We start from the raw sequence: 26,073 nt of genomic DNA on the forward strand, positions 1-26,073 counted from the left end.
ACCTATATTTGAATTGTACCTATCAATTTTATATCAAGTTCAGAAAGTTGTATTTCTCTTCTTTTGACCAAAATATAGGTAATATTTTAGTAAATTGATCTGTGCTTTTTGCTATTGTGTATTTTAAGAATGCTCTGTCTCAGTGTTTGTAATTTCAAGCTGAAGTGTTTTACTGTCTTTTAGTGGGGCTTGTTCTACTTCTGCCTTCTCCTTTCATGTTGCCCAGTGTCTTAGGTTACATCACTGTCCTGCACTGCCCTCTGCAGTGCTTTATTGAGGGTCGGTGATCCAATTCGCTTCCAGAGACCTGGGTTCCAGGGAGCGGCACGTCATGCTTTGTTAATGAGGGCAGTTTTCTCTCATTTCTTTTTTTATGATGCTGTCTAAAATTTTGTTTGCCTTTTTGACCTCACCAACATATTAAATTTGAGTTCAAATTTTCGTTTTCTATTATAAACTCATGCTTTAGAACACAATCCTTCCTAATTTGGATTATATTTAAAATTTTCAGTTTTCTCTTAATTAGTGAACTGCTGTGACTTTGATATAATGAAGAGGAGGTGTTAATTTATGCATTTATTTGAATTTGTTCCACTTTGTATTGTTGGCTAATTGTTAGTGTTCTTTCTCCACTTGTATGTAGGAATAATTTGCATTTTTAGCAAATATACCTTTAGATTTTTATAATTATATGTGAGTTAATTCTGACAGAAATTTCATATCCTAAAATATTAAGTACGTATTTGGTTATTAACACAACAAAGTTTTTCTGTAGAGGAAAAATTGTGAATACCAATCTTAAATATAATCTATGTTAATGTTCTTTTTTGGAAAGTAATTTATTAGCCTTCTACCTTTTAAGTTATAGCAAAAAGTAGTGATTTGAAATACTTTGAATGCTTGTGTAACATTGTTAATTTCCCCAAGCCTTAGTGCTTTCAAGATTTATATCTGCCAAGATGCTTTTTTAAGGTAGACACTGTAGTAATTTACTGAGGTACATATTGCAGTTTCTTCTTACATATGTAAAATTTGAATAAATACTGGTTTATAGTTGCAGTACAAATTACTTCTAATTTTATTATGAGTGTTAGAAAGTAACATAAACATAAACAAACTAGTTTTTTTTTAATGTATTTAGTATTTTGTCCTAACAATGGTAAACCTATTTTCCAGAACTATAAAAGATTTTGAGATGATACAAAGGATGAAAATGAAACTAAATCCTCAAAATTCTGTAAGTGACTATGTTGGATTATTTTTATTATAATATAAACACTGTAATATTGATGTAACTATCTTTTGACTCTAGAACTTCTCTGATATGCTGATGGTGTATGTAATCTCATTTCTAATCTTTGGTTTTGGTGAATACATTGAGATATTTGATCCATATCATGAACCTGTTATTTCTAGGAAATCATTATTTTTGTTGATTGATATAAAATACATATGCACATACACACTTATAAATGTATATTAATACAATGCATATTAATATATACTCCTGGATATCTGGATTCTCAGAAGCAGCCTTTAAGGATCCTCAGTGGAGGCTTTATCTGGCAGGTGGCGGTTTTAACCACCAGTGTTAATGTTGAGGTTTTCTCATTTGTTTGCTGAATTGTGGAACTCAGTAAACAGATCAATATTGACTGACAAAACATAACCCCACCCTAAAAACATTTGTGTTGTTTTCGTTCATATGAATAAATGATTACAGGCTCTTACAGTACAATCAGGGTGTCCTTATGGTATGGCCAGAAGGTTGCTAAGTAGTTGGGATACCCTAATAGAATTCCACTTATTAGGACACTGGTTATCATTTGGTTCAAGGGTGCTACAGGTTTGTGGGGTTGTTTATAGAGGTGTGGCCAAAGTGGAGTGACAAGGGAAAGAGTTGTAGGAGATGGGCTCAGACACAGTATGTCAAAATCAGGCAATCACAGGTAGTGGCAAAACAGGCAAGCATTGGTGTGGGGAGTCCTTAAGGATGATCTACTCAGTTATTTAAACTCTCCTTTCTTTTATTATTCTGTACTAGTTGTTAAACAAAACAATAATACTTCCTTATGACATAACTTTTCTTTGCCTAGATTAGAGTTAATTCTGCCTTAGTTAATATTTTAAATTGTTCCTTTCATTTTTGGGATCCACCCTTAGCTTCTTGCTTAGATTTAGAAAGAACCTTAATCTTACCTTTTAGTACCCTAATCTTACCTGCAATATATTTTAGGGATTAATACATGTGTTACATTTTTGGAAGAGTTTTCAATGGGGCTGAATTAATCCATGTTAATTTACATTTTAGATGACATTTGTTGACCTTTCTCCCATATTCTGGCATTATGCCTTATTTATGCCTCTCTACTCATTGATTACAGGCAAGTGAAAATAAAGAAGCAGATATTTCCTTCTAAATCATGGATTCTGATATAATAATATAATAATAGGCGTACATTTTATAAGCTGACTAAATTATTGGTAAGACTGTGAACTAGTCAATAGCTTTCATACAGTGAATTATTCCATTGTAGGAATTAATGCCTTGGGATCCCCCCTACTACAGTGGTGTGATTCGTGCAGAAAGGTAAGTTTTTTGAGAAATACTCATGAGAAGGAAGAAGGAAATGTTTATTGAGCACATTGCACATTATTTATGCAACTACTCTCTTCATTTAGTTGTGCATGTAACAAAACCATATGCCTTCAGAGTTTGGCATTCTGCTGGCATGGTCAGCATCTGCCCATGTATTATCTCATCTGGTACATTATGCTCTGTTCTCAGTCATACTTTAGTGCTCCCCCACAGGCCTGTTCTTGTGTGGCTGAGGTCATATCCTTGTTTAAAACTTTTACATATCTCTCCATGGGTGTCCAGAATCTGGCCTTTTCCTCTCTTCCTCTCCCCTTTGGCAGCTTCCTTGTTCTCGTACTAGATTGTGAATATTTTGGGGACTGAGACTTTGCTAGAACCCTGGTTGTATCCCCTTTCTGGTGCTCAGCAAATATTTGTTGAAGCATGGAAGCATAAAGTAGTAGTTGGCATGGTGCTGTGTGATTTTCTTGTTTTTATTTGAACATGTTGGCAACACATTATTGGCTCATCTGGAAGGATATAAATGAAATAAAAATTTGGGAAACTTGATTGAAATACTCTTCTGGCTTCTGTATTTGCCTGTTATTATATTGTGGCATGGTAGTAGAAATTTTTTTTCCCCTAAATATACCCTATCTCTGTCATCTTTATATTTTCTTGTAAACCCAAGTTTGTTCAAAGTGTACACACTTAAAAATGCACCCCAAACAACTTTATGTGCATACTAGTAATTTAAAAAAAAAACTGTTTCCTGCTCTTTAACAAATCATCAACATTTTTCTCTTATAGTTTATTTTTGAGATATGCAACTAAGAGAGTTAAGATTGATTTAAGTAATGAAAAGAAATACAAGTTTTGTTTTCTTTTTCCTCATTAAAACATATTGGCCTTTATCCTGATAATATAGTTACTTGATTGGTATTAAGCTTTAAAGCCTTTGTTACTGTGCATTATTCAATGTCAAGTAATGGGCATTAAGTACATCAATATGATTTCTTTTGGAATTTGTCATAAAAGCAGTATACAATTTTGCTTTTGGGCAAGAGGAGGGATCCTAAGATTGGTTAGTGTTCTAAAGAACTTAACCATTTAATTTTCATTAATTTTCCTCTCTTTGTCTTCTCTGTTACATCTCCATTCCCAAAACTAATCTTATTTACAGAGCGTCATTATTTCATAACCTTTAGATAGCAATACTTTGCTAGCTACTATTTTTTATAACTGTATCCCAAATTCAACTTTAGCCATCTTCTTTATGAAAGTGCAACTTTAGCCATCTTCTTTATGAAAGTGCATAAGCTGTTATTAAAAATCAGTATTTTATTTTAATGCTTAGACTAGTTTATAACCTAGCATGTTTGTTTTATAAATGTATTTATTTCATAAGTATGTTTTATCATTGCCAAAATTCAGACACTGCTCCCTATGGTTGTGTAAAAATTAATTTCTCTTTTAAAATTTTTTTCAAAGAAAGATTTACTTGGTCAAAATGTAGCATAAAGGAAAAAAATGTAGCGTAAAGGGATACTAAATATTTTTTATTAATGCTTCTCATGTTTATATAAAATATTTATTTTTTGACATTGGGAAGTAATTAAATTAGATATATTATTTCTTTTTAAATTTTGCTGCTATAATTTTTATGTGGTATTCCTCCATAACAGGGCCCCCTTATTTTAATTGATCATTTAGCCTTAAATGTAAGCAGTATTTTTGTTATTTAACTGTACTCAGTAAGTAGAATGTGGCTACATGGTGATTCTGTGAATATCATACAAGAATATTTGAAGACTTGGAAAGATATAATTCACTTGGTATTCATATGCATTAATTAAGTATGAGATCCCTAAAAAGTTTGATAGTGACCATTAAATAAAAACTATTATAGGGCCTCCCCGGTGGTGCAGCGGTTGAGTGCTGGGTTGCGAAGCTGCCCGCAGCCTCTGCAGTGCGGGTTCCATCCCCGGCTGCTCCCTGGCCACCGGAGGAGGGTCCCACATGGCGCGCAGACCTCTCCTGCCGCCCGCTGCTCCCCTCAGCAGTGTACTTTGGTCCTTCTGCCTGCTCTGCTCCCCGCTCTGGCTCTGGTGAATTCTCTCACCCTCCGCCCTTCTGACTGTACCCAGTGCTTGTATAAATAAATAAATCTTTTTAAAAAATTATATAAAAAATAGTGACCATTCCTATCCATTTTTACCAAAAATATAACATTAGAACATCTTTATGTTGCCAGCTAACTCTGGAGCCTGTGCACAGAGATCCCTAAGCCTGCAAACAAGCTGGGAGTTCTCACTCTGCTCTCCAGTCACAGAGATGAGTCTTATTGTCCAAACTGACCATTGCAAATGATGGGCACACTGGAGCTGGCATGGCAGCATGGCCAGGACCATGTTCCTGAAGTTGGAGAGAACTGGGAAGTCTTAAATCCACCATTAAACAAGCTATAGATGAACTTTGGAAAGATATTTATTCTCTAAGCATCTTTGCAAGATTATCTATAAAATAGGGGGTATAATTTTCTCTACTTGATATAACTCAGGATTTAATGAGATAATATTTGTATTATTAGTACTAAAATGGACATTATCCTATGGATTGACCATCTTGGTCATTCTTTTAGAGAATGGTCCATTCTAAAAGATACATTTTAGTGATCTCTAAAATTTTTTGAAGGAGGGGCCGATTCTCCTCTGATGGAAACACTCATCTAAAATGTATTTCAAGTGTCAAATTAGTTTTCGGCTGCTTATCAGGAATTTTGAAGTTAGAAAAAGATTACTTGAACAAGAAGTTGCTCTGGCTAGTGTTTCCCAGTGTCACAGTTTCCAGAGTGGAGGAGCCCAGTGTCTGACTTCAGAAGAACCCATTTTTGGTGACTTTCCTCTTCAAGGTGGTGGGGTCACATTACTGCCTGAAAAGTAAATTTGGAGCTGTCATTGACCTACTGTTTTTTTTTTTTTTTTAACAATAAATATACATATCCACAGTTATTTGTTGGGTATAGCTTGCCCTTCTATTTCTCTCCCACCACCCTTACCCCCCACCCCCAATTTACCTCAGCCAAATTAAATTCTGTGTCTCCTTGCTAGATCCTCTTCTGTCTCAAGAGACAGAGCCTGAATCTTTGCCTTCTTTTGCAGTCTTATCTGTGAAATTTTACCTATAGTCCATGATCCTTTAGTTCTGTACTAGTCTGTAGCTCCTGCTGCCACTCTACTGTCAGCCTAAATAAATACTATACTGTTCATCTTCTGAATATGTGTTCCTATGTGTCATATCACTAAATGTGTCTGTCAACCATATCTTAAAACTCTTAAGAACAAAGTCTATCTGATTTCTGTTTGCAGTGAAATGCAGATTATACACTGTAGGCTCTCAATACATATTGATAATCATTGATTAGACCTGTGTCTAAATCAGTAATAGAAAACCCTTATTAAAAGTAATCCAGGGATGCATTTTTTTTGTAAAGAGAATATCATATTTTTGTGGATGATATTTTCATTTATTACATTTGTTAAAAGCAGTGTGACCCTTTGGAGGTCATCAAAATGCACATTTGATGATGGAGCTTTCTACCATGCTTGTTGGTTCTTTGAGTAATAAATCACTAGCTGTTCTGGGAGAACAGTGTAACCTACTCAAGATACACAAGTGACTTCCATTTATTTAATGAAAGTTTTTTTTTAATTTTATTTTTATATTCCCCAAACAATTGCAACCCCTTTATTTTGACCCCCTCCCCCCATAAAGTGTCTCTGGTTCATAGTTGTTTGTTGATTATGATTTTCACTTTCTTATAGATATTCATTTTCCTGGTCCCTTATTTAAGTTTTCTAGATTCCTGCTATGAGTGAGACCATCTGATATTTTTCTTTTTCGTTCTGGCTTCAAATTAACTTGACTATCAACTAAGTAAAAGAACCAGGAAAATGATGCAGATGGGACTATAAAAATTGGGGAGATTGAACATCTGTTTTAAGTATCTTAAATGGCAGATAGTTAGTTTGAGGTTTCATAATCTTGATTGACTAGAATAGATTGAGAAGCACAGCTAATGGATGAGAACAAAGGGGAAAATATAATAGTTTGGGGTTGAGGTTAGAAGAGCGAAACAAAGTGAAAATTTCTAAATCCTTTCCTGTGCTGTCATTGTCTCATTTCAGTATTAAAGTTGGTAACATAAAATGTGTTATTAGCTGTGGCTACACGTATAGCTCTGGCTAAATAGATAGCTTTGGCTAAAAAGTTTAGTAGTAAGGTCAATAGAAGTGGTCTTCCTTCTTGTATTTTTAAAAACAATTTGAATAAGATGGGCATTAGTTCTTTAATGCTGAATAATATTCCATATTCTTCTTGATCCACTTGTTTCACATTTTGGCTATTGTGTATAGCTTTGCTATAAACATGGGAGTGCAGGTTTCCTTTTGAATTAATGTTTTTATATTTTTTGGATAGATACCTAGGAGTGGGATTACTAGATTGTGTGACAGATCCATTTTTAGTCTTTTTAGAGACCTCTTCATTGCTTTCCACTCAGTCTGTATTCCCACCTCATCCGTGTTGATGCTGAAGTGTTTTTAAAGTAAGCCCTAGATTCATGCCATCTGATTCTTATGTATTTACTATGTATCTAGCAACTTTGGATATTTTCTAATATAACCCCAATACATTTTTACCTAATAAAGTTCACAGCTTTTTGTTGACATCATCTAATATCCAGTCTATGTTTATATTTCCTTGATAGTATCAAATCTTGTTGAAATCACGGGACCATTTCATTTAGTTTTTCTGTTTCCTAAGTTTCATACTCTGGAGCAGTTCTTCATGTCTCATGCTTCTGCCCCATCTTCTACCTTTTCCATGTTATCAACTTGTTGAAGAGACCAGATTCTTTGTTTTATAGGATTTCCAAATGTCTGGATATATCTAGCTGTTGGTTCCTCTATTCTTATAAACCCACTAAGCTGTATGTTATACATATAGCTGCCCTTTCTCATTGTTTTTGGTTATTCTTACTATTTTGGTGGATATTGCTCTCAACCACAGTTGCTAGATGCTAAAGTTCAATAAATGCCCTACTATTCTGGTTAAAAAAAAAATGTGACATATGGGTTTATAAACTTTCAATTGTCAAATTACAACAAAGAATTGTTTAAGATATGGGTATTTGATTTCACATATTGATACATATAAGAAGCTAAAGGAGAGACTATTTCAAATGGAGGTGTCACTGCTATCCTGATTTTTTGGCTCTAGCCTCTGTGATGGAGATTCTGTCACCTAATGCCTTATCAGTGTAATATTGTTATTCTCTCTTGCTAAAGTCAGGGACTGATTCTGTTGTCTGGGTGATGATGAATTGTGCTATATGTGTTCATTTTAGCTTTGATTTATATTTACTGTAATATCCAGTGAGCTATATAGCTAATTTGCACCAGTAAGGAAGTTGTTCCCTGATTACCAGGAAGTTTGGCTGAAACAATTTTCTTGCTTGTAACTTCAGAAGTCAACAAGGAATTTCTGATTTGTCATAAAATAGCAGAAAAGCAATCTTTATTTTCAGTACAATGTAATTATCAAAAGGTAAACAGGTTTGTAGTGTCATTCAGTTCTTTTATTGCCACCTTTTTTTCATTTCTTTAAGCCAAATAAAACAGTAGCTCTTCCTGTTGCTTTCAAGACTAAACATTTCAAAATTCCATCCATCTCTCACATTATAATCATGCTTAGGACAATCATTCTTGATGCTGAAAGCATTCTATTTCATTTTCTTTTGATAAAGTTAATATTAGTTCCCCTGACAATGTTGTCAGATAATCTGCTTTTTTCAAGTATGCATTTTCCCAGTCTACACATGTCTCTGGCAGGCCATCTTGTTCATTCTGCGGTGAGTGCTTGTAAGTATTTGTCTTGCTTTTACTTAGTTTTACTTAGTGAATAGAATAGGGTAAGACTGTAGCCTATGTTTACCTTAAGTTTCAACCTGTATTTACTGACTGTATTTAATTATGTTTTATATTTTTACTAAGTTGAGTGCCAAGATTTTTGGAAGTGATGTCCAAGTACTTTCTTTATCTTAATTGGGGTGCATCAGAAGTTGAACTCCTAAATCTGACTCAGAGTGTGCTTCAAAGAATTGTTCAGTTAATTTCTTACTGACTAATATTTCTGTAATTATTTAAACAATATTGTTTCTGTGGATTTTGTGATATTACTAAATTGCATTCTTTTAAGAAAGACCTAATCTATATATACCATTTTACCATGTTGATTGTATTGATAGGGTATAGTTCTTTGACCATTGAAAGTTTGTAAACCCACATGTCACTTTTTTTTAACCAAAATAGTGGAGCATTTATTGAACTTTAGCATCTAGCAACTGTGGTTGAGAGCAATATCCACCAAAATAATAGCATAGTTTTCTTCCTATTTCTTTTTGAGGAAGAGGAATCAAAGGATTCTAGAGATCTATTTCTGTATTAAAGTCAATGAAACAATACAAAAATGGTAGTAAGACACACTTGTAAAACTGTAAAGAGTTTGAACTGATGCAAGGTACGACAAAACAAAATCCTCAAAATGCACTTTTACCATTACTATTTTTTATGATTGCATATTACTACTTTACAGTTTTACTATGTTTATGTTGACCTCTGGCTCTGGTATGCTTATGAGGTTTTGCATGTTGCGTGTTGTCCTTTTCTATTGTTTTGGGGTCTCTAGATGGTAGTGGTAAAAGGTTTTACTAGTGGTATCATGCAAAGAAGAAAATTGGGAAGGGAGATGTCTTACTTGCGTATTATAGGCAGACTTTGATGAGTTGCCCCTGTACCTGCAGGCCCCTCGTTTAGGGGGAGCACAAGATGTTAGGTCCCTGTACTTCAGCTTTGCCAGGGCAGGCGGGGAAGCAGCCACATCCTGACTGTGCCTATAGTGACCTTGAGGGACTAAGTGGCCTGTGATCACTGAAACATCCAATGTAGTATCTGACATCGTGTGGAAGATGTAAACTGAGCATAAAAGGCAGGGGACCCTCAGGGTGGGGCTGCACTTCCTGACTGCCTTGTCATAGTGACTGTTCCTCGGAGCACCTCAGGCCTGATTGTGTAACTGCTGGAAACAACTCCGAATTTTTTGAATATCCAGTAGCCTCTTTGGACCTTTTCCCATTCTGGTTGTTTTTCAGAAGGATTTTTCTCTCATTTGTAGAGTCACTGAGGGTGTGGAGGAGCATGCACATGTGTCATCACCTCTTCTTTGCTGTTTAGGGTGCTGAGTAAGGTATAAGGTGATCTTGAGCTGATTAAGTTTGTATGCCCAATTTGCTTTAACGCCCTTGAATCTTTCTGGGTACTCGCCCTTCAACCCTTTCACCCACCAGTGAGCTAGCTGTCCATCAGCATCCACCTCAGGTACCATCTTCTCTTTGGAGTTCTCCTTGGTCAGGGTTCTTCTCCTGTCTCAGCAGGTGGAATTAGCCACAGCCACATCTTTGTTCCCCAAATCCTTTGTCCTCTGCTTTTGTACCCTTTTCATTTGGATTTATCATTCTTTATGGCTACAGTGCCTTAGGTTTTCTATATCAAGGAGTTATCAGACACAAGTAAGTGATTAGTGAATTCTGGCTTCTGGACAGAGTGTTGCTATGATTTATGGAGTGTCTACTTTTCTCCAGGCCCCATGCCAGCTTCTTTGCCTATATTTATCTGATCATCTTTGGAACCTGGGAAGTATTATTCCCATTTTTCTAGTGAGGAAATTGAGGCCTCCAGAAGCCAAGCAACTTACTCACAGTACGGTAAGAAACAGAGCCAAGATTTTTGCTAAGAACCCAGAGCTTGTTCTCTTTCACTGCCCTGGACTGTTGTAAACCTCATTGAGTCTCAGTTATCTTGAGTAAAATTAAGTAAAAATTCTTACTATACCTGTCTCACAGCGTTATACAATGAATAGGAGAGATTCTTGCTGTGAAAGTGCTATGCAAATTGTAAAGCATGATGCAAATATAAGATAATATTATCTCAAATCACTATAGGTCTTGCTTTACAATTATTCTAACTTTACTATTTAATCACAAGTCTGTTTCTTTCTATTAACTTCTTTCCTTTTGCTGCAGAAGTGCTAAGTTATCCTTTATCTTATAATACAAATAGTTACCCCTCCTATGATTCTTGGAAAGATTATAGTCCTGTCTCATTTTCCTTGCCAAACCTTTCCTGACAGTAGTCTATCCTGGGTGTTCCCTTTCTAATCTCTAGAATCTGATTTATAGCTCTGTCAGTCTACCAAACTATTTTTTACAAGTTATCAGCCACCTGCCAATCATAAAATTCAGAAATTGCTTTCATCTTCAGCACCTCTAACTTCTGAAATTTTTGACATTGCTTACTATTTCCTAGTCCCCAAAATTTTGTCTTCAGTACATATGCTCAACTCCCTCTTCTCCACTTTCATATCGCCCACTCATTTCTCTTTTTCCTGTCTGTAAACTTCTTATCCTTTTGCAGTTTTAAAAATAAACTTAGGGGTTTGGTACCCTGGTATATAGGCTCTCCTCTCCTCTCACTCATGAAAGCATTTTGAGAAAAGTGAATGAAAATGAAAGATATAATTCTTTTCTTTTGCTTGAAGGTATTTGTGAAAACTGACTTCAATACTTTAGCTTCGAGTACTGATGTTCTTAGTTATCTTCTTTGGAATAATTTTTTCAATACCTATATCATTATCATCCAATTAAAATGAAAATACCAGCCCTTCCACTTATCACTTGTAACCTTGGGGAGATTGCTCACCTTTTTATAAACCTCTATTTTCTTATTGGTAGTATAGGGTAGGAATATGACCTGGTTGGATTGTTTTTACTATTAAAAGAGATACATGTTTGGGCAGTCACTGAATTTAGTTGCTATCATCATCATCATCATCATCATCATCATCATCATCATCATCATCATCACTGTCATCATCATCATCATCATTCTAGTGACTTTGGGATGTGTTTTCATTTTGTAGATAAAATATAGGGAAAATGGACATGTTTTTAACATTGAATTTTCTCTTGCCACAATAATTACATTCTGGACTCTGTCCTGTTCACCACTGTGGCAGCTGTTCCCACACTATATGCATTCTTCAGGACATCTAGCAAATGATGTCAAAATAAAGGCCTTCAGTTCTACTCTTCTTTCTGGCACCTAGTAAAATCAGCAAAAAGAGTAGTATATACACAGTTACACCTGTATATAATAATAGAACAGAACAAGGGCATAAAGTAGAAAATGGGATGATAGAATAGTAGGAATCAATAGTATTATCTAAAATTGATTAGCCAATAAGTAAATGTTTAAATACATTTAAAAGTTTAAATATTTTTAAAGGAGTTAAAAACAGACTGTCAGTACTCCAAGGTACATGTGATGAAAAGAAATGCCACCCTTCATGCCAACAAAAGAAAATCATCATTAAATATAATAGAACCACATTGAGAAGAATGAAGATACCACTCATTTTCACATACTGTGATAAAAATGTAGATTAATACAGCCTTATTTTTGAGGATGATTTAACAATACCTATTATGAAATTAAAAAATCTTGTACTCTGCAACAGTGTCATTTTTGCAGACTAGCTTACCAATAGACTTGCACTGGTGTGACAAGGGGCTCACTGAGGTATTGTGTGTAGCAGATCAACTAGCAGCACATGAACTCTCAGGAGCAGAGACAGACAGACCAGTGGACATAGGTTAGCTCTAGGTACATTTTTGTTTCTTTTTTTTAAGTAGATGTGTTTTCTGTATGGAAGTTAAAATTCAATAAAATCTGATAAAAATCTGTGCTCTTCATTTCTACTATGTGTGTGGTCAATTCCAAACAATGCCAGTGGAAAGATATTCCCATTACAGATATAGACTCTTGCTGGCCTTGCTTCTGCCCACACGCTCCAGAGCAGGAGACTAGTGAAGAGGTTATGGCAGGTGCTTGTTGTTGATGACTCAAGGTAGAACTTTATGTATTGAAATGGATGGTATTTCAAATTATACGTTTATATTAAAAAGGGGAATTGCAGTGTAATATGAATGGTATGATTCTATATAAATCTGTATAGAAAGGTATGTGTCTCTTTTGCTCTTGCATTGTGTAGTCCTCTTAATTCATGCCTTTCACACTGGCTGTCGGGCACCTGTTGTATGTGCTGCTCAAACGTTTCTGCCTCCTTCACTGTGAGCTTCTTAGAGACAAATTCTCTTCCCATCCCTACTCCCACAGCTTCTAAGAGGTTTGTTCACAGCCTGCGTGAGTGAATGAGCCTATTAGGTAGTGCACTGGACTACTAGTGTCTCTTTCAACTGTGAGATTCTGTTTTTAGGGAAAACTGATCAGAAATTAATTGGATTTCCATAAATCCAATCTTGTTTATGGTGTAATTTATGCTCATTCACTAACTTCAATCACCGTATGCATAAGTTTGTGTATTTTATTTATAAGCTCATATATTTTATTAATACCAGTAAGTGGACCAGATTAAGCACCTACTATTATTCTAGAGCCATTTTTTTTTTTCTGACTGATTTTGACCTGACCTAGTGACTCAAAACAAACATTCACATTATATATTCTGCATGTTTTGTTTATATTGGAATCAGATGTTAAAAAAAAGCCAACTGGGCCTCCCCGGTGGCGCAGCGGTTGAGCGCTGGGTTGCGAAGCTACCTGCGGCCTCTGCGGCGCCGGTTCGATCCCCGGCTGCTCCCCGGCCACCGGAGGAGGGTCCCACATGGTGTGCAGACCTCTCCTGCCGCCCGCTGCTCCCCTCAGCAGTGTACTTCGGTCCTTCTGCCTGCTCTGCTCCCTGCTCTGGCTCTGGTGAATTCTCTCACCCTCCTGCGCTTCTGACTGTACCCAGTGCATGTATAAACCAAACAAACAAACAAATAATAAATAAATAAATAAGACATGCCTCTAGAAAAAAATTAAAAAAAAAAAAAATAAAAAAAAGCCAACTGTTTTTGGATGAAGAATAATTAACCTTATATCAATATTGTCCCTCATTTAAGATATGTAACAACAAAACAGATAAAGTAAGCTCTGATTATTTACGATAATTTTCCAGTAACAAATATTTTAGTGCATCTGAACTTTAAATTCACTCAGTGTACCTCAGGATTTGTATTTGTTTAATCTATGTGATATATCACAATTTTTTAGAGTATAGCACTTTTCATAAAGTAGTTTGCCGTTATAGCTCAAACTAGTCACAGTTTGTATATGATATGTATGAAGAATGTGTGTAGTGGAGGTATTTAAGACAGACAAACTGCTTAGAGTCAATGGCAGGGTAAGTAACTCGAACACATTAGGGAATGGTGTGTCTACCGTTATTACGACATTACTCTTATTAGTGGTAATAGATTGCCTCTCTTCTGAATAAGACTAAGTCTGGAAATCTCTTGAAAGATAGAAATATACCTTTATATTTTCAGTTCTTTTTTAGCTACTATAGTCCTAAGTTGTAAATGATAAGTTAACAAATTTGCCTTAAGAAATTAAATAAAAATGCAACTGAGCCTCTTTTTCTTCTTTTAGGTATAATATCGAGCCCAGTTTATATTGCCCATTTTTCTCCCTTGGAGCATGCATGGAAGGCCTGAATATTTTGTTTAACAAATTATTAGGGATTTCATTATATGCAGAGCAGCCTGCTAAAGGAGAGGTGTGGTGTGAAGATGTACGAAAACTGGTAAGCAATCCAGTTAGTTATAAAGTTACTTGCTTTATCTCTTGGGTTTGGTAATTGGCTTAACAACAGTTTCATGTTTAAGTTAGCTTTACCCTGGAGGAGTGTCTTAATTTATTCCTGTTTCATGGAAAATCCAAATCACCACTTCTGATTTAGGACACTAAAAAACAAACCCTTTTCTCTACAGTCAGTCGTTGGCTGAAATTAATCTAGATATATAATAGCAGAGTTGGTTCTCTGAAAATATTTTATGAATTTTCATATTGACAAATTCTAGTTAAATGAAAATTTGTCATTGCTCTTCATTTTCCTGCAGTACCAATGTCCTTGTGGTTAATTCCAGAATCCATCACATAGCCCTGCCTTACCTTCCAGTTTTGTCCCCCCATTTTGTTGGAGGTTGTATTTGCATCAGATATTAAATTATATTGTTTTCTATATGATATCTATCATAATAACTAAGCTTGCAGTCTATCCTCGTATTAGAGCCCACTTTGAGGTGTGAATTTTAATTTTTCCTGATAAATTTCTGAAATTCTTTTACATCCATGTGTTTATCTTACTTTTTGGTTTTATGCTTGCCACACCATACTATTTTCAGTATATTTCAACAAATGAAAACTCTCTTATTGTCTCTTGATTATGTTTTGAGGGCCTAGACAAGGTGAGCTGATGTATTAAAAAGGTAGACTTGGAGGGCATTTCATGACTTCATTTACTTACTTAAATGTCTATTAGCATATTACGTGCAATTTCATTTTTTGGAAGAAATGACATACTGGTAAACTGCAGAGATGTAATGAACAGAAAAATGGGTAGCAGAAGAGTGATAGGATACAATGCTGATGAGGTTCTTGCCCTTCTAAAGACATGAGTCTTCATGAGGCGGCACTATTTGCCAGTTTAGTTCATGGTGTAGCCTAAGTGTCTTGAATTGAGCAAGTGCTTACTAGATATTTGTTGAAATAATTAATATATGCTTGAAGGAAGTTTTAAGGAATAAAATTGAGTTGGTCTTTGGAAGAATCCTCAAATTCTGAAAAGACTAAAATGGCAAAATGGAGATGACTGATTGTGCTCCTATGAGCTGTGCCCCCTCTGGAGAAGGGCATAAATCATAATACTGATTTTAGGGTTATCATTTATATGGGCATATATCATTATATTCTAAGATTTGAGGGAAAAATGAATTTTCTGCATAACTGTTGCTAGCTAGCACCTCTCCAGCACACCCTTTTGGATGGTTTGTGAAGTCTGAAAGACTGTTTTTGGTGGAGGCATTGGAGAGGACTGGCAGTCAAACAAAGGACCCAAACAAGGAATTTTATTTTCTGGATAGGATTCTCAAATCATAATCACCTGAGAGATGCAGCAGAAAAAAGAGGTTGAGGGGAAAATCTATCTAAAGCTAATATGGGCTGTAGAAAGTAATAACATGTCTATATTTGAACCAATGGTTGTTTTAAACACAGATTCTTGTATTAGAGTGTTTTTTTTTTTTTCTTCCAATTTTAGGACTTCTGGTGGCCTCATTCACCATTAAATTAAAATTTTGTCTTCTAGGCTGTTGTTCATGAATCTGAGGGATTGTTGGGGTACATTTACTGTGATTTTTTTCAGCGAGCAGACAAACCATATCAGGTGATTCTTTATTGCAAACTATTCTCTCTAGTGGTGACTAAGCTATTAATTTGAATTACTGCGAACTTCATATTTCATTTTTGTAGTTTCTTAATATTAAAAAGGTATTAATAATCATAATTAAAATACAAATTTGAAATTTGAGTAGAATTTTGTATAGAATTTAAAAATAATAAATATTATGAAAATATGTCACTTTTAACTGACTCATGGTAATAATAATAACTAACATTTTTTGTGCCATTTTTGTCCCATATAATGTACCAAATCCTTTATATACATTGCCTCTTTTTTTTTTTTAAAGATTTGTTAATTTTTATACAAGAACTGGGGTACAGGCCAGATGCGCAGGAGGGTGAGAGGATTCACTGTTGACAGAGTTGGGAACAGAATAGGCAGACTAAAGAAACACACTGCTGAGGGGAGCAGCGGGCGAGACAGGAGAGGTCTGCTTCACCATGTGGGATTCTCGCAGGCCGGCTGGGATTGAACCCGCGCTGCACACAGTGCGGACAGCTTCACAGTGCAGCGCTCAACCGCCTGCACCACCAGGGAGGCCCTACATTGCCTCTTTGAATGTTCATCTCAGCCTTTCAGCTAGGCACTAATACTATAAAGAAACTGAGGCCAGAGAGGTTATTTGCCTAGAGTCACATAGCCAAAAGTTTGTGATCTGAATGCAAACTCAGTCCTTTAGTACTTGCCATACCTGAAAAAAGACCTAGTTTAAAATTGTAGAAAATTTGTCTATTTGAAAACTTTATCAATCATCAGTTCTCTCCTTAGGTGGAATATGAAGTTTATTTCCTTTACTATAGTTGCACACCAGGCTTGCCAGTCACTTGGCTTCAGCATTTGATGGCTAATGTTAAGAGCTCAGGTTGTATGTCCTAATAGAAATAATGGCACTTTATATTTGAATGGTGATCTACACCTTCAAAAGTATTTTAACAAATGTGAGCTTATAAAAACAGGGCATCTCTTCTGGCATTTAACAAGGTAGAGATGAAACTCTTTCCTTCTAAGAATTCTGGTCTAGGTCATAGGACACTGAGTTCTATGTTCTCTTCTTTGCTTTAGTGGCTGCTGCAGAATTTCAGTTTAGTGATTGGAAGCCTAGACTCCTGATAGTTGGCCTAGGCTCAATCCCAGATATAGCAGCTCTAGCCATGTGTGTTGAACACATGGCAGCATTCCCAAGATCAGTTTCAGTTTTCTCATCTGAAAAATGAGATACTACTTCAAGGCTTGTTGTGAAGAATATGTGATCAAATGTTTGTGAATCTCATCCTGTTATAGTGGAAGTTACTCCAGATTGCTTGTTCTGTCATAGTTTAGAGTCATCATTTCCAAGTGATGAACATAATAGATATGGAAATTTTTCCTAGCTAATTGCTTGACACATGGAAGGGCTTCAATTAATAGTAGTGGCCTTTTCCCCAAGAGCTCAAAGCCTGTCCCTTCTTACTTGTTTATGAATGTCTTGAGAGTGTGGCTCTTAGCTCTTTGATGACTGTTTTCAGCAACTGCTGTCATATCACTTCAATGCATATTTTTGTAGAGAATGAATGAATTCATCAATGCAAGCTGAATATATTAATGGTGTTTTAAAATATTAAAATTTTAGCAAAACAAAATGTGTTGGAAAAAGTATCTATGATTAAAAGACCAGAGTAAGGATAGAATTAAGTTAAAACTTGAATTTACATATTTTTGCCCTTTATCTAATACTGCTAAGTTTTCTGATTCTTAAAGGATTGCCATTTTACAATCCGTGGAGGCAGACTAAAGGAAGATGGAGACTATCAACTTCCAGTTGTAGTTCTTATGCTGAATCTCCCCCACTCCTCAAGGAATTTACCAACTTTATTAACTCCTGGAATGATGGAAAATCTTTTCCATGAAATGGGACATGCCATGCATTCTATGCTGGGACGCACTCGTTACCAGCATGTCACTGGTGAGCCATCAACATTTATAGTGATCCTTTAAAAGCATGTTTTATTTGAAATTAGGAAAAGAGCTTTTTATTTAGAAAATCTGATCAGTTAATGATGTTCTGTAGTCATTTACCCGCATCTTGCCCTTCCAGTTATGCAATCTTGATCTTCTTATGTGTTTTCCTTCTTTGTTAACAAGTTCTTAGTGGTCTGTCTTTTGAGTTTGTGCTGTACAAATACAAGTGTTCTACATGGAATTACTTTTATAGCTTATGTGTTTGTGATTAAATATGTATCTTAGTACCTAGCACAGAGTTAGTGAGTGAAAAAGTGAATATACGTTGCCTCGTTTTATCAAAAATCAACATAACAAGTTTCTTAAAAATGCTTTTATTTCTTATATCTTCCTCCTATCAGACAATATAGTTTTGTTATTAGTTTTATATGCTGATATGTAGCCTTATTTGATGATATTATAGATTTTCCTCTTGTTTCATCTCTAAGTCTTAAGCTATTTTGTGTGGTCATCTTTAACCTGGTAAATTGTTGGCAATCAGTATTTACTAAGTTTACATGTAGTATTTTGGGGAGGACAGGATATTTGAAAAGATTGTACAGAAACATAAAATGTCACCGAAAAAGTTCCATTGCAGGATTTGTTGTTTCAGTAATTTTGAGTTAAAGACATTGCTTTTCTACTTCGAGAATTTGACTTTGTTATAAAAGGCAATGAATGGATTAAACAAAATGCTTTTAATACACATGAAGAATAAAAGCATTTGATGATAGAATTTAGTGACTTAAATACAAATGTTATATAAGTTGTAAGAATGTTTTAATTTGTGTTTCATGTATAACCCAGAATAGCTGAGGATAGGTTTGTTTATAGAGGGTGTGAGCTATTGCTTTACAAGGTGTTTTATCCAGCTGTGCAAATATTTTGTTTTACTTTTGACATATAGGAAAATATATTGAATTATAATAAACTTTTCTGTAAATATGTATAATAATTTTATAAAAGTAAAATATTGATTTAATGAATTAATGCTTAATCATAGTTCATCAGAAGTACAAATAAAAGTTTTAAGAGTACATACAAAGGAAGATAAACATGTTGATATGATTCATGGTAACTTTTTTCTTTCCCCCCCATTTTAGGGACCAGGTGTCCTACTGACTTTGCTGAGGTTCCTTCTATCCTGATGGAGTACTTTGCAAATGATTACCGAGTGGTGAACCAATTTGCCAGACATTATCAAACTGGGCAGGTAGGAGAAGTAATATTGTAGTATTGTTCTTTAAGTTTGTTGGTTGGTTTTTCAGACCTGCTGGGTAATATCGAACTTTTAACCCCTTCTTAGAATTCTTTGACCTTGTCAGTGTCACAGTGCTGGTGCTGGGTTTTTCCCACCGCATTCTTCCTGCCTTCTCTCCTTCCTACCCTCCCTTCTACTTTGCTTCCTCCTTCTTTCTTTCTGCCATCCTATAGACACATAGTCATGTGTTGACAAACAGCTGCTCTTCATATGCAACTAATATCCCATTTTGCCATCCTAGCCATCCCATGAGGAAAGTACTAGTTTCTGTTTTCCAGAAGAGGAAAGTAGTTCTCTGGTAGAAGAGGTCTTCAAGCCTGGCTCACTTCTAAAGAACTTTTACTCTTTTCTCTTTATGCCTCTGAATATTTCTATCTTGGTGTGTATCTTTGTTGTTTCATAAAACTGAATTACCATGCCATATTCCTCAATACACTTAATATCCGTATGGTGCTAAGCCTGAATAATCCTTAATTTCAGGCTTTGGATTTAAATAATAGCTGTAATTTTAATGATTTTTAAAGTCTATAAAGTAGGAGTAAGTGACAGCTATTTTACAAGTTAGTTGTAATTGTTACTGTCAGCTCCGTGTGGGTGACCCTCCCTGTGCACTTTGGAAAATACATTCTTTCCCTTCTCTCAGAACTTAGGTTATTCATATCACATTTGTTAAGAGTTTTCCCTCTTGAAATGTACTTCCATGAGTGCAGTTCATCTTTAAATCTTTAGCATTTGGAATTGTGCCCAAGAAAAAGTACTAAAAGAAAATCAATGAGGAAATAAATGGAATCAGACAAAGAAGAGCCTAAACAACCTTTATTTGTGAGTTTTCTGATTGCCTCCAGATGTATAATAAAATTTGGTCATTTCTTATTTTTGGATTTGATGTTAACTATTACTGTCAACTGTAGAATAATGAATAAGTTTTGGAGAACTAATTTGAGGGCATCAATATATTTATTAAGACAAAATTGAAATATTTGTGATCTAATTAGCTGTTTATTCATTAACCTGCAGAGACTACTCCGGGAATTATTCAGACTCAGCTAATAACCTGGAAGTACATAACATATCCAAAAGTATAATTGTCCTTGGCTCCACGTTTTGGGGTCCATGAATTATTAGGAAGACTTAATTAAACTTTTCCTTTTGTAATTGCTCTTCTGCCCATCTTGAAGGGAGGTAGAGTATAGGCCTGTTGGAGCAGAGCTTACCCTCATGGTGGTATCACCACAAAGGAGAACCTGATGAGCTTGCTGGGCACCCTGGGAGAGGCTGAAGGAACTTGAAAATTCATGTGAAGGGGGCAGTTTGCCAGTCATCTCACAGTAACCATCATCCATATCTTTAAAAAATATTTACTGAGGAGATGCTGAGGACATATATAGGTCTTTCAGTCAGTAAATACTGAGTTTTATTTTGTACCAGACACTATTCTTGACATCCCCAAAATAGATGAGAATAAGTGAGAGAACATCCTGGTGCTTATGACCTTTATATTTCAGGGGAACTAGGGCAGAATTCTACAATGTGCTTCCATATGTACTCTCTTCTTGGCCTAGCATACCTTTTTATTTCAAGTCATTTACTAGATCATTACTAGATCACCTTTTTGACTAGAGTGATTTCCCTCAACATTGTATACACTAGGTTTTACTATCATGCTTCCTCTTGTTTTCTGGCTACTGACTTTCATACAAATTCTGCCTGAATCCATTTTCTCCTTAGCCTTTAGCAAATAGCTTCCCTAGAATCTAGCAAATAGCTTCCCTAGAATCCACCCTTGGACTTGTGGCTTTGTTGCTGGTTGTCAGCAGGGCTTACATGAAGGCAGGCATGCATTTGGTCAAATGATGGTCATGGCCAGAACTAAGGCACTGTCAGTGTGATTAGGAGAAACAGAATTCAAGTGCTATTTGAGACTTAATGGGAGGGACTCGAGACTAGTTTGATTATAGGTATAAGGAAGGGGGAAAGTCAGAGATGCAAGTTCCATGAACAGAATTCTGGAAGAGGGCTTATTTGAGCAAGGAGGAAATAGTGTTGTTTTTGAATTTGTCAGTTGACCATCATTGCTGTCCCAAGGCTGTTTGTAGTACAGAAATTCAGAATCACATAGATACTGTAGATGTGTGGGAATAATTGGCATAGAGATAGCAGTTGAAGCAGAGGGAGTTTAGAAATTGCCTGTGAGAGAAAAGCAGGAGGCCCCCCCACAAAGTATCCCTAGGAACTTTCTGAGGAGTTTAATTAAGTTTTAAGAACACTAAACACCAGCCATGAATAGGACACAGAAGACTGTAAAACAGTACCCTGAAACTTTCACAATATTACTTAAGACAAAAAACTTAAATCTTGGGCTGAAATTCACCATAAACAGTAAGGTCCATTTTAAAAAATATTAACTAGTTAAAGACTAATTAGAAGAACAAAGAAGGGTTAGAGCCACTGCTCAGAGGGTGGTATAATATTCCAAAGAAGACAATTCCTATTTTACTACTAAATTCTGCAGTAAGCAAAACCATTTTTGAAAAAGGTAGTTTCAAGAAAGCATTGAAGTCCAAAAGTATACTTCAAACTAGATGTGATACGAAGAAAGCAGTAAGCTGCTTTGAATTCATTCAGGCTTCAGTCAGAAGACATGCCCAGTGGGCTAAAGGGACTTGCAGACACAGTCTCTAAAGAATGTAAAATAATTTTGTGATTCCATAAGAGTGGGAAGAGTGCCAGAAGGCAAGAAGCGAGTAAATACCTTTAGTTTCACAAAGGGCTTGCCTCTTCTTGTCATTAATTAAGACACCAAGTGGTTTGATGCTTTCATTTTAAGGGCAGTTTACCCTTAAGGACAAAGAATTAATTCCCTAAAATCCAAAGTCTTTGTAAATAAATGACATTAATGCCTAGAAGAATAACAGGGCTGCGTATTTATGCTTCATTTCCTATCCTGCTGCATGTTAGGAAAGGCTGATTTTTTTTTTCTTTTATCATCATGTGGTATATTCCAGAGAACCCCAAAAGTAAGGTAATATATTGATGTCATATTAACACCCACAGGTATTATTTTTTTCTGAACTAGAGCATAAGATAGCCAATGAATTCCTTGGGGTAGAGGAATTAGAAGCATGCTTATCAGATTTGCAAGTGTCCTACACCTGTCAAGAGAAAACAAATACCAGAGGTGCTCATGTGAGATTTACAACTGCCTTGACAAGCTACAACATCAAAACCAAAGTGGTGTTTATTGTAAATTAATTTCGAAATCAGTGGCACAAGTATAGAAGCAGTAAAATCTTTGTTGCTGCTGATGTGAAAAAAATGTCCCAGATTATCACTCAGCCAGCAGTCTGATGGAGTAGCCCCACAGCATTCATTCAGTCCCAGGCTGCATTTGGGGGCCTGTGGCTTCTAAAGAGCTAAAGGATTTTCTGTCCCTTTTCAGTGCTTATTGGTTCCAGCCTTCAGCCTCAGCTATTTCCAGTTGCTCTCAGTGAGCATAAAGTTATTTATGGCCCCACACTTCTAGAAGCATGATACTTGTCCTTCCTTAAACATTCTGGAGAAAAAAATTCATTTGTGATAAAACCACGTGAAATTTACTATCTCAACCTTTTTTTTTTTTTTAAGATTTATTTATTTATGCATACAAGAGCTGGGGTACAGGCCGAGGTGTGGGGGGTGAAAGGATTCACCAGAGACAGAGTGGGAAACAGAACAGGCAAATCAACTGAAGTACACTGCTGAGGGGAGCAGCGGGTAAGTCAGGAGAGGTCTGCTGCGCCATGTGGGTAGCTCCCTGGCTGGCTGGGGGATCAAACTCATGCCGCAGAGACTGCAGAAGCTTCATAGGTTGTGTCTTAACCCCCTGTGCCACCAGGGAGGCCCTATTTTAACCATTTTTTTTTAAAGATTTATTTATTTATGCATACAAGAATTGGGATACAGGCCAGAGATGCAGGGAGATGAGAGGATTCACAAGAGACAAAGTAGGGAACAGAACAGGCAGACTGACTGAAATACACTGCTGAGGGGAGCAGCGGGCAAGACAGGAGAGGTCTGCTTCGCCATGTGGGTTTCTCTCCAGCTGGCTGGGGATCGAACTCATGCTTCAGAGGCTGTGGATTGCTTCATAGTGTGGTGCTTAACCCCTTGCACCACCAGGGAGACCCCTTTACCATTTTTTTAAGTGTAGCACTCATTGGTATTAAGGGCATTCTCATTGGCCTGCTACCATCATCACTATCCACAGAAGTCTTTTCTTCTTGCAAAACTGAAACTATATATCTATTAAGCAATACCTCCCCATTTCTTCTCCCCCAGCCCCAGGCCACCATTCTACTTTCTCTCCCTATGGATTTGACTACTCTGGCTACCTCATATAAATGGAGTCACAGCATGTGTCCTCTTGTGACTGACTTATTTCACTTAGTTTTTTTTTTTAAAGATTTATTTATTTATTTATTTATACAAGCACTGTGTACAGTCAGAAGCGCGGGAGGGTGAGAGAATTCACCAGAGCCAGAGTGGGGAACAGAACAGGCAGACTGACGAAATACACTGCTGAGGGGAGCAGCGGGCGGCAGGAGAGGTCTTCGCGCCATGTGGGACCCTCGCCAATGGCCGGGGATCGAACCGGCGCTGCAGAGGCTGTGGGCAGCTTTGCAGCCCAGCTCTCAACTGCTGCGCCACCAGGGGAGGCCCTCACTTAGTTTTTAAGGTTGATCAGAGTTGTAGCATGTGTCAGAATGTCCTTCCTTTGTGAGGTGGAATAATATTCTATTATATGTATAGATCACATTTTGTTTTTTGACTCATCCATTCATGGATACTGGATTGTTCCACCTTTTGGATATTGTAAATGATGCTGCTATGAACATGGGTGTATAGATACCCATTTGTGTTTGAGTATATAAGCATGCAGTCATACGTTGCTTTAAGAATGGGGATACATTCTGAGAAATGTGTTGTTAGGCAATTTTGTCATTATGTTAACGCTCTGGAGTGTAATTACACAAATCTAAATGTTTTAGTCGACTACATACCTAGCCTTTGTGATATAACCTATTAAGACCAACTTTGTGTATGCCATCCATAGTCAACTAAAATGTTGTTAAGCGATGCATAACTGCATAACCAGAAGTAGAATTGCTGCATCATGTTGTAATTCTACTTTTAATTTTTGAGACACCACCATATTGTTCTCTAAAGCAGTTTCATTATTTTGCATTCTCACCTTGTGCACTGTTGCACACAGGGGTTCTAATTTCTCCACAAGCTCACCAACACTTGTTATTTTCTGATTTTTTTGATAGTAGTGTCTTGTGGTTTTGACTTTCATTTGTCTAATAACTAGTGATATTGAGTATCTTTTTTTTCTTTTTTTCTAAAGATTTATTTATTTATGCATGCAAGAGCTGGGGTACAAGCCAGAGGTGTGGGGGGGTGAGAGGATTCACCAGATATTGAGTATCTTTTAATGGGTTTATTGAACATTCATGTTTCTTCTTTAAAGAAATATGAATTCTAGTCTTTTGCTCAGTTTTTAATTGGGTGATTGTTTTATTTGGTTGTGAGTTCTTTGTTAATCTTGATATTAATCCCTTGTCAGACATGCTTTACAAAGATTTTCTCCCATTTCATAGGTGCCTTTTCACTCTTTCTTTTCATACATAGAAGTTAAAATTTTTGAGATAGTCCAGTTTATCTATTTTTCTTTTGTTGCTTTTGCTTTTGGTGCCATATCTTTGATTTATTGAGTTAATTTTAGTAGATTATTCAGCTTTTATCATATTTTAATAATTTTGAATAGGAGTCTCTTATTAGCTATTTATATCTGATGGCATAGTATTAGTATGCCCCCTCCCCCATCTGTTATAAGATCACAGGTGCTTTTTTTTTTTAAACAAGCCTTGGAGTCAAGGAAATAAGGTAGTCCTAGCTCTGTCATTAAAGTTGAAAACGCTTAGCACTTCTGTTACATAGACTAAAAACCTGATCTTTACACCCCACCTCTACACATCGCCTTGGGGAAACTAGGCTGGCCCTGACTCTCAGATTGTTTGGAGTGCCCAGAGGTTCTTTGCTTCTTTCTCTCATTGTTGCTGAACATAGACCTGCTACCTGATGTCACAGAAAGGCAAATAACATGCCACTGGTTTTTGAGAAAAGAATCAGCTTAATGTAAGGCCACTTGGCAAGAGACTGGAAGCAAGGTTCAAATCATTCTCCTCAAGGATGGGGCTCTGAGCAGTATTTATGTGTTTAAAGAACAGATATAAAAAATGAAAGTTGTGAGAGACTGACTGGTTGCTTTCTGCTTAATTGTGGTGTAATTCAAATTTGGGTCCAGAACTGCAACAACACTGAGCAACCTTTGCTTCTGAATTTTTCATATTCCATGACTCTTTTTGGTTCTACCTAACAAAACTTTTATGTGGACTGTAGACAAGAACTACTGTTTCTACTACATTTAACACTTTTAACAACATATGTATAGGTTTTTCCCACACCGAGTACTTTTCCAGTTCTCGGTGGACTGTCTCCCTTTTACTTAATTCAGTTTTGATGCAAAATAACGGGAGTTAGCACACACTGCAGTGGCTAATACCCAGCTCCACAAAATTGTTTTCTCTGCTCTCCTATTTCAGATGTAGGTCACAAATCCAGGTTGTCACCTGTGCTCCTGACTGTCCAGTATAAATTGAAAGTTCCTACCACCCTTCTCAGGTTTTATAGTTTGCAAAAAATGCCCACAGAACTCAAGAAAGTGGTTCACTTACTAGATTACCAGTTTTTTAAAAATGAAATAATGTACCTCAGGAAGAAGCACAGAGCTTCC

At 36.2% G+C, this 26,073-nt stretch overlaps 1 protein-coding gene across 1 annotated transcript in view; it reads left to right on the forward strand.

The window, feature by feature from the left end:
- The window catches only part of MIPEP (mitochondrial intermediate peptidase), a gene marked incomplete at both ends in the record, with an annotated part of 150,438 nt that overhangs the window by 29,239 nt on the left and 95,126 nt on the right, over positions 1-26,073 (forward strand). The window contains 6 exons of the mRNA XM_084235308.1: positions 1,177-1,237; positions 2,538-2,590; positions 14,188-14,341; positions 15,905-15,982; positions 17,738-17,942; positions 19,081-19,190. Of these exons, the coding sequence (XP_084091434.1) occupies positions 1,177-1,237; positions 2,538-2,590; positions 14,188-14,341; positions 15,905-15,982; positions 17,738-17,942; positions 19,081-19,190 (661 nt within the window). The remainder of the gene's footprint in view (positions 1-1,176; positions 1,238-2,537; positions 2,591-14,187; positions 14,342-15,904; positions 15,983-17,737; positions 17,943-19,080; positions 19,191-26,073) is intronic.

This window comes from Talpa europaea (genome assembly GCF_964194135.1).
Source record: "Talpa europaea genome assembly, chromosome: 6".
NCBI classification, from domain to species: domain Eukaryota; kingdom Metazoa; phylum Chordata; class Mammalia; order Eulipotyphla; family Talpidae; genus Talpa; species Talpa europaea.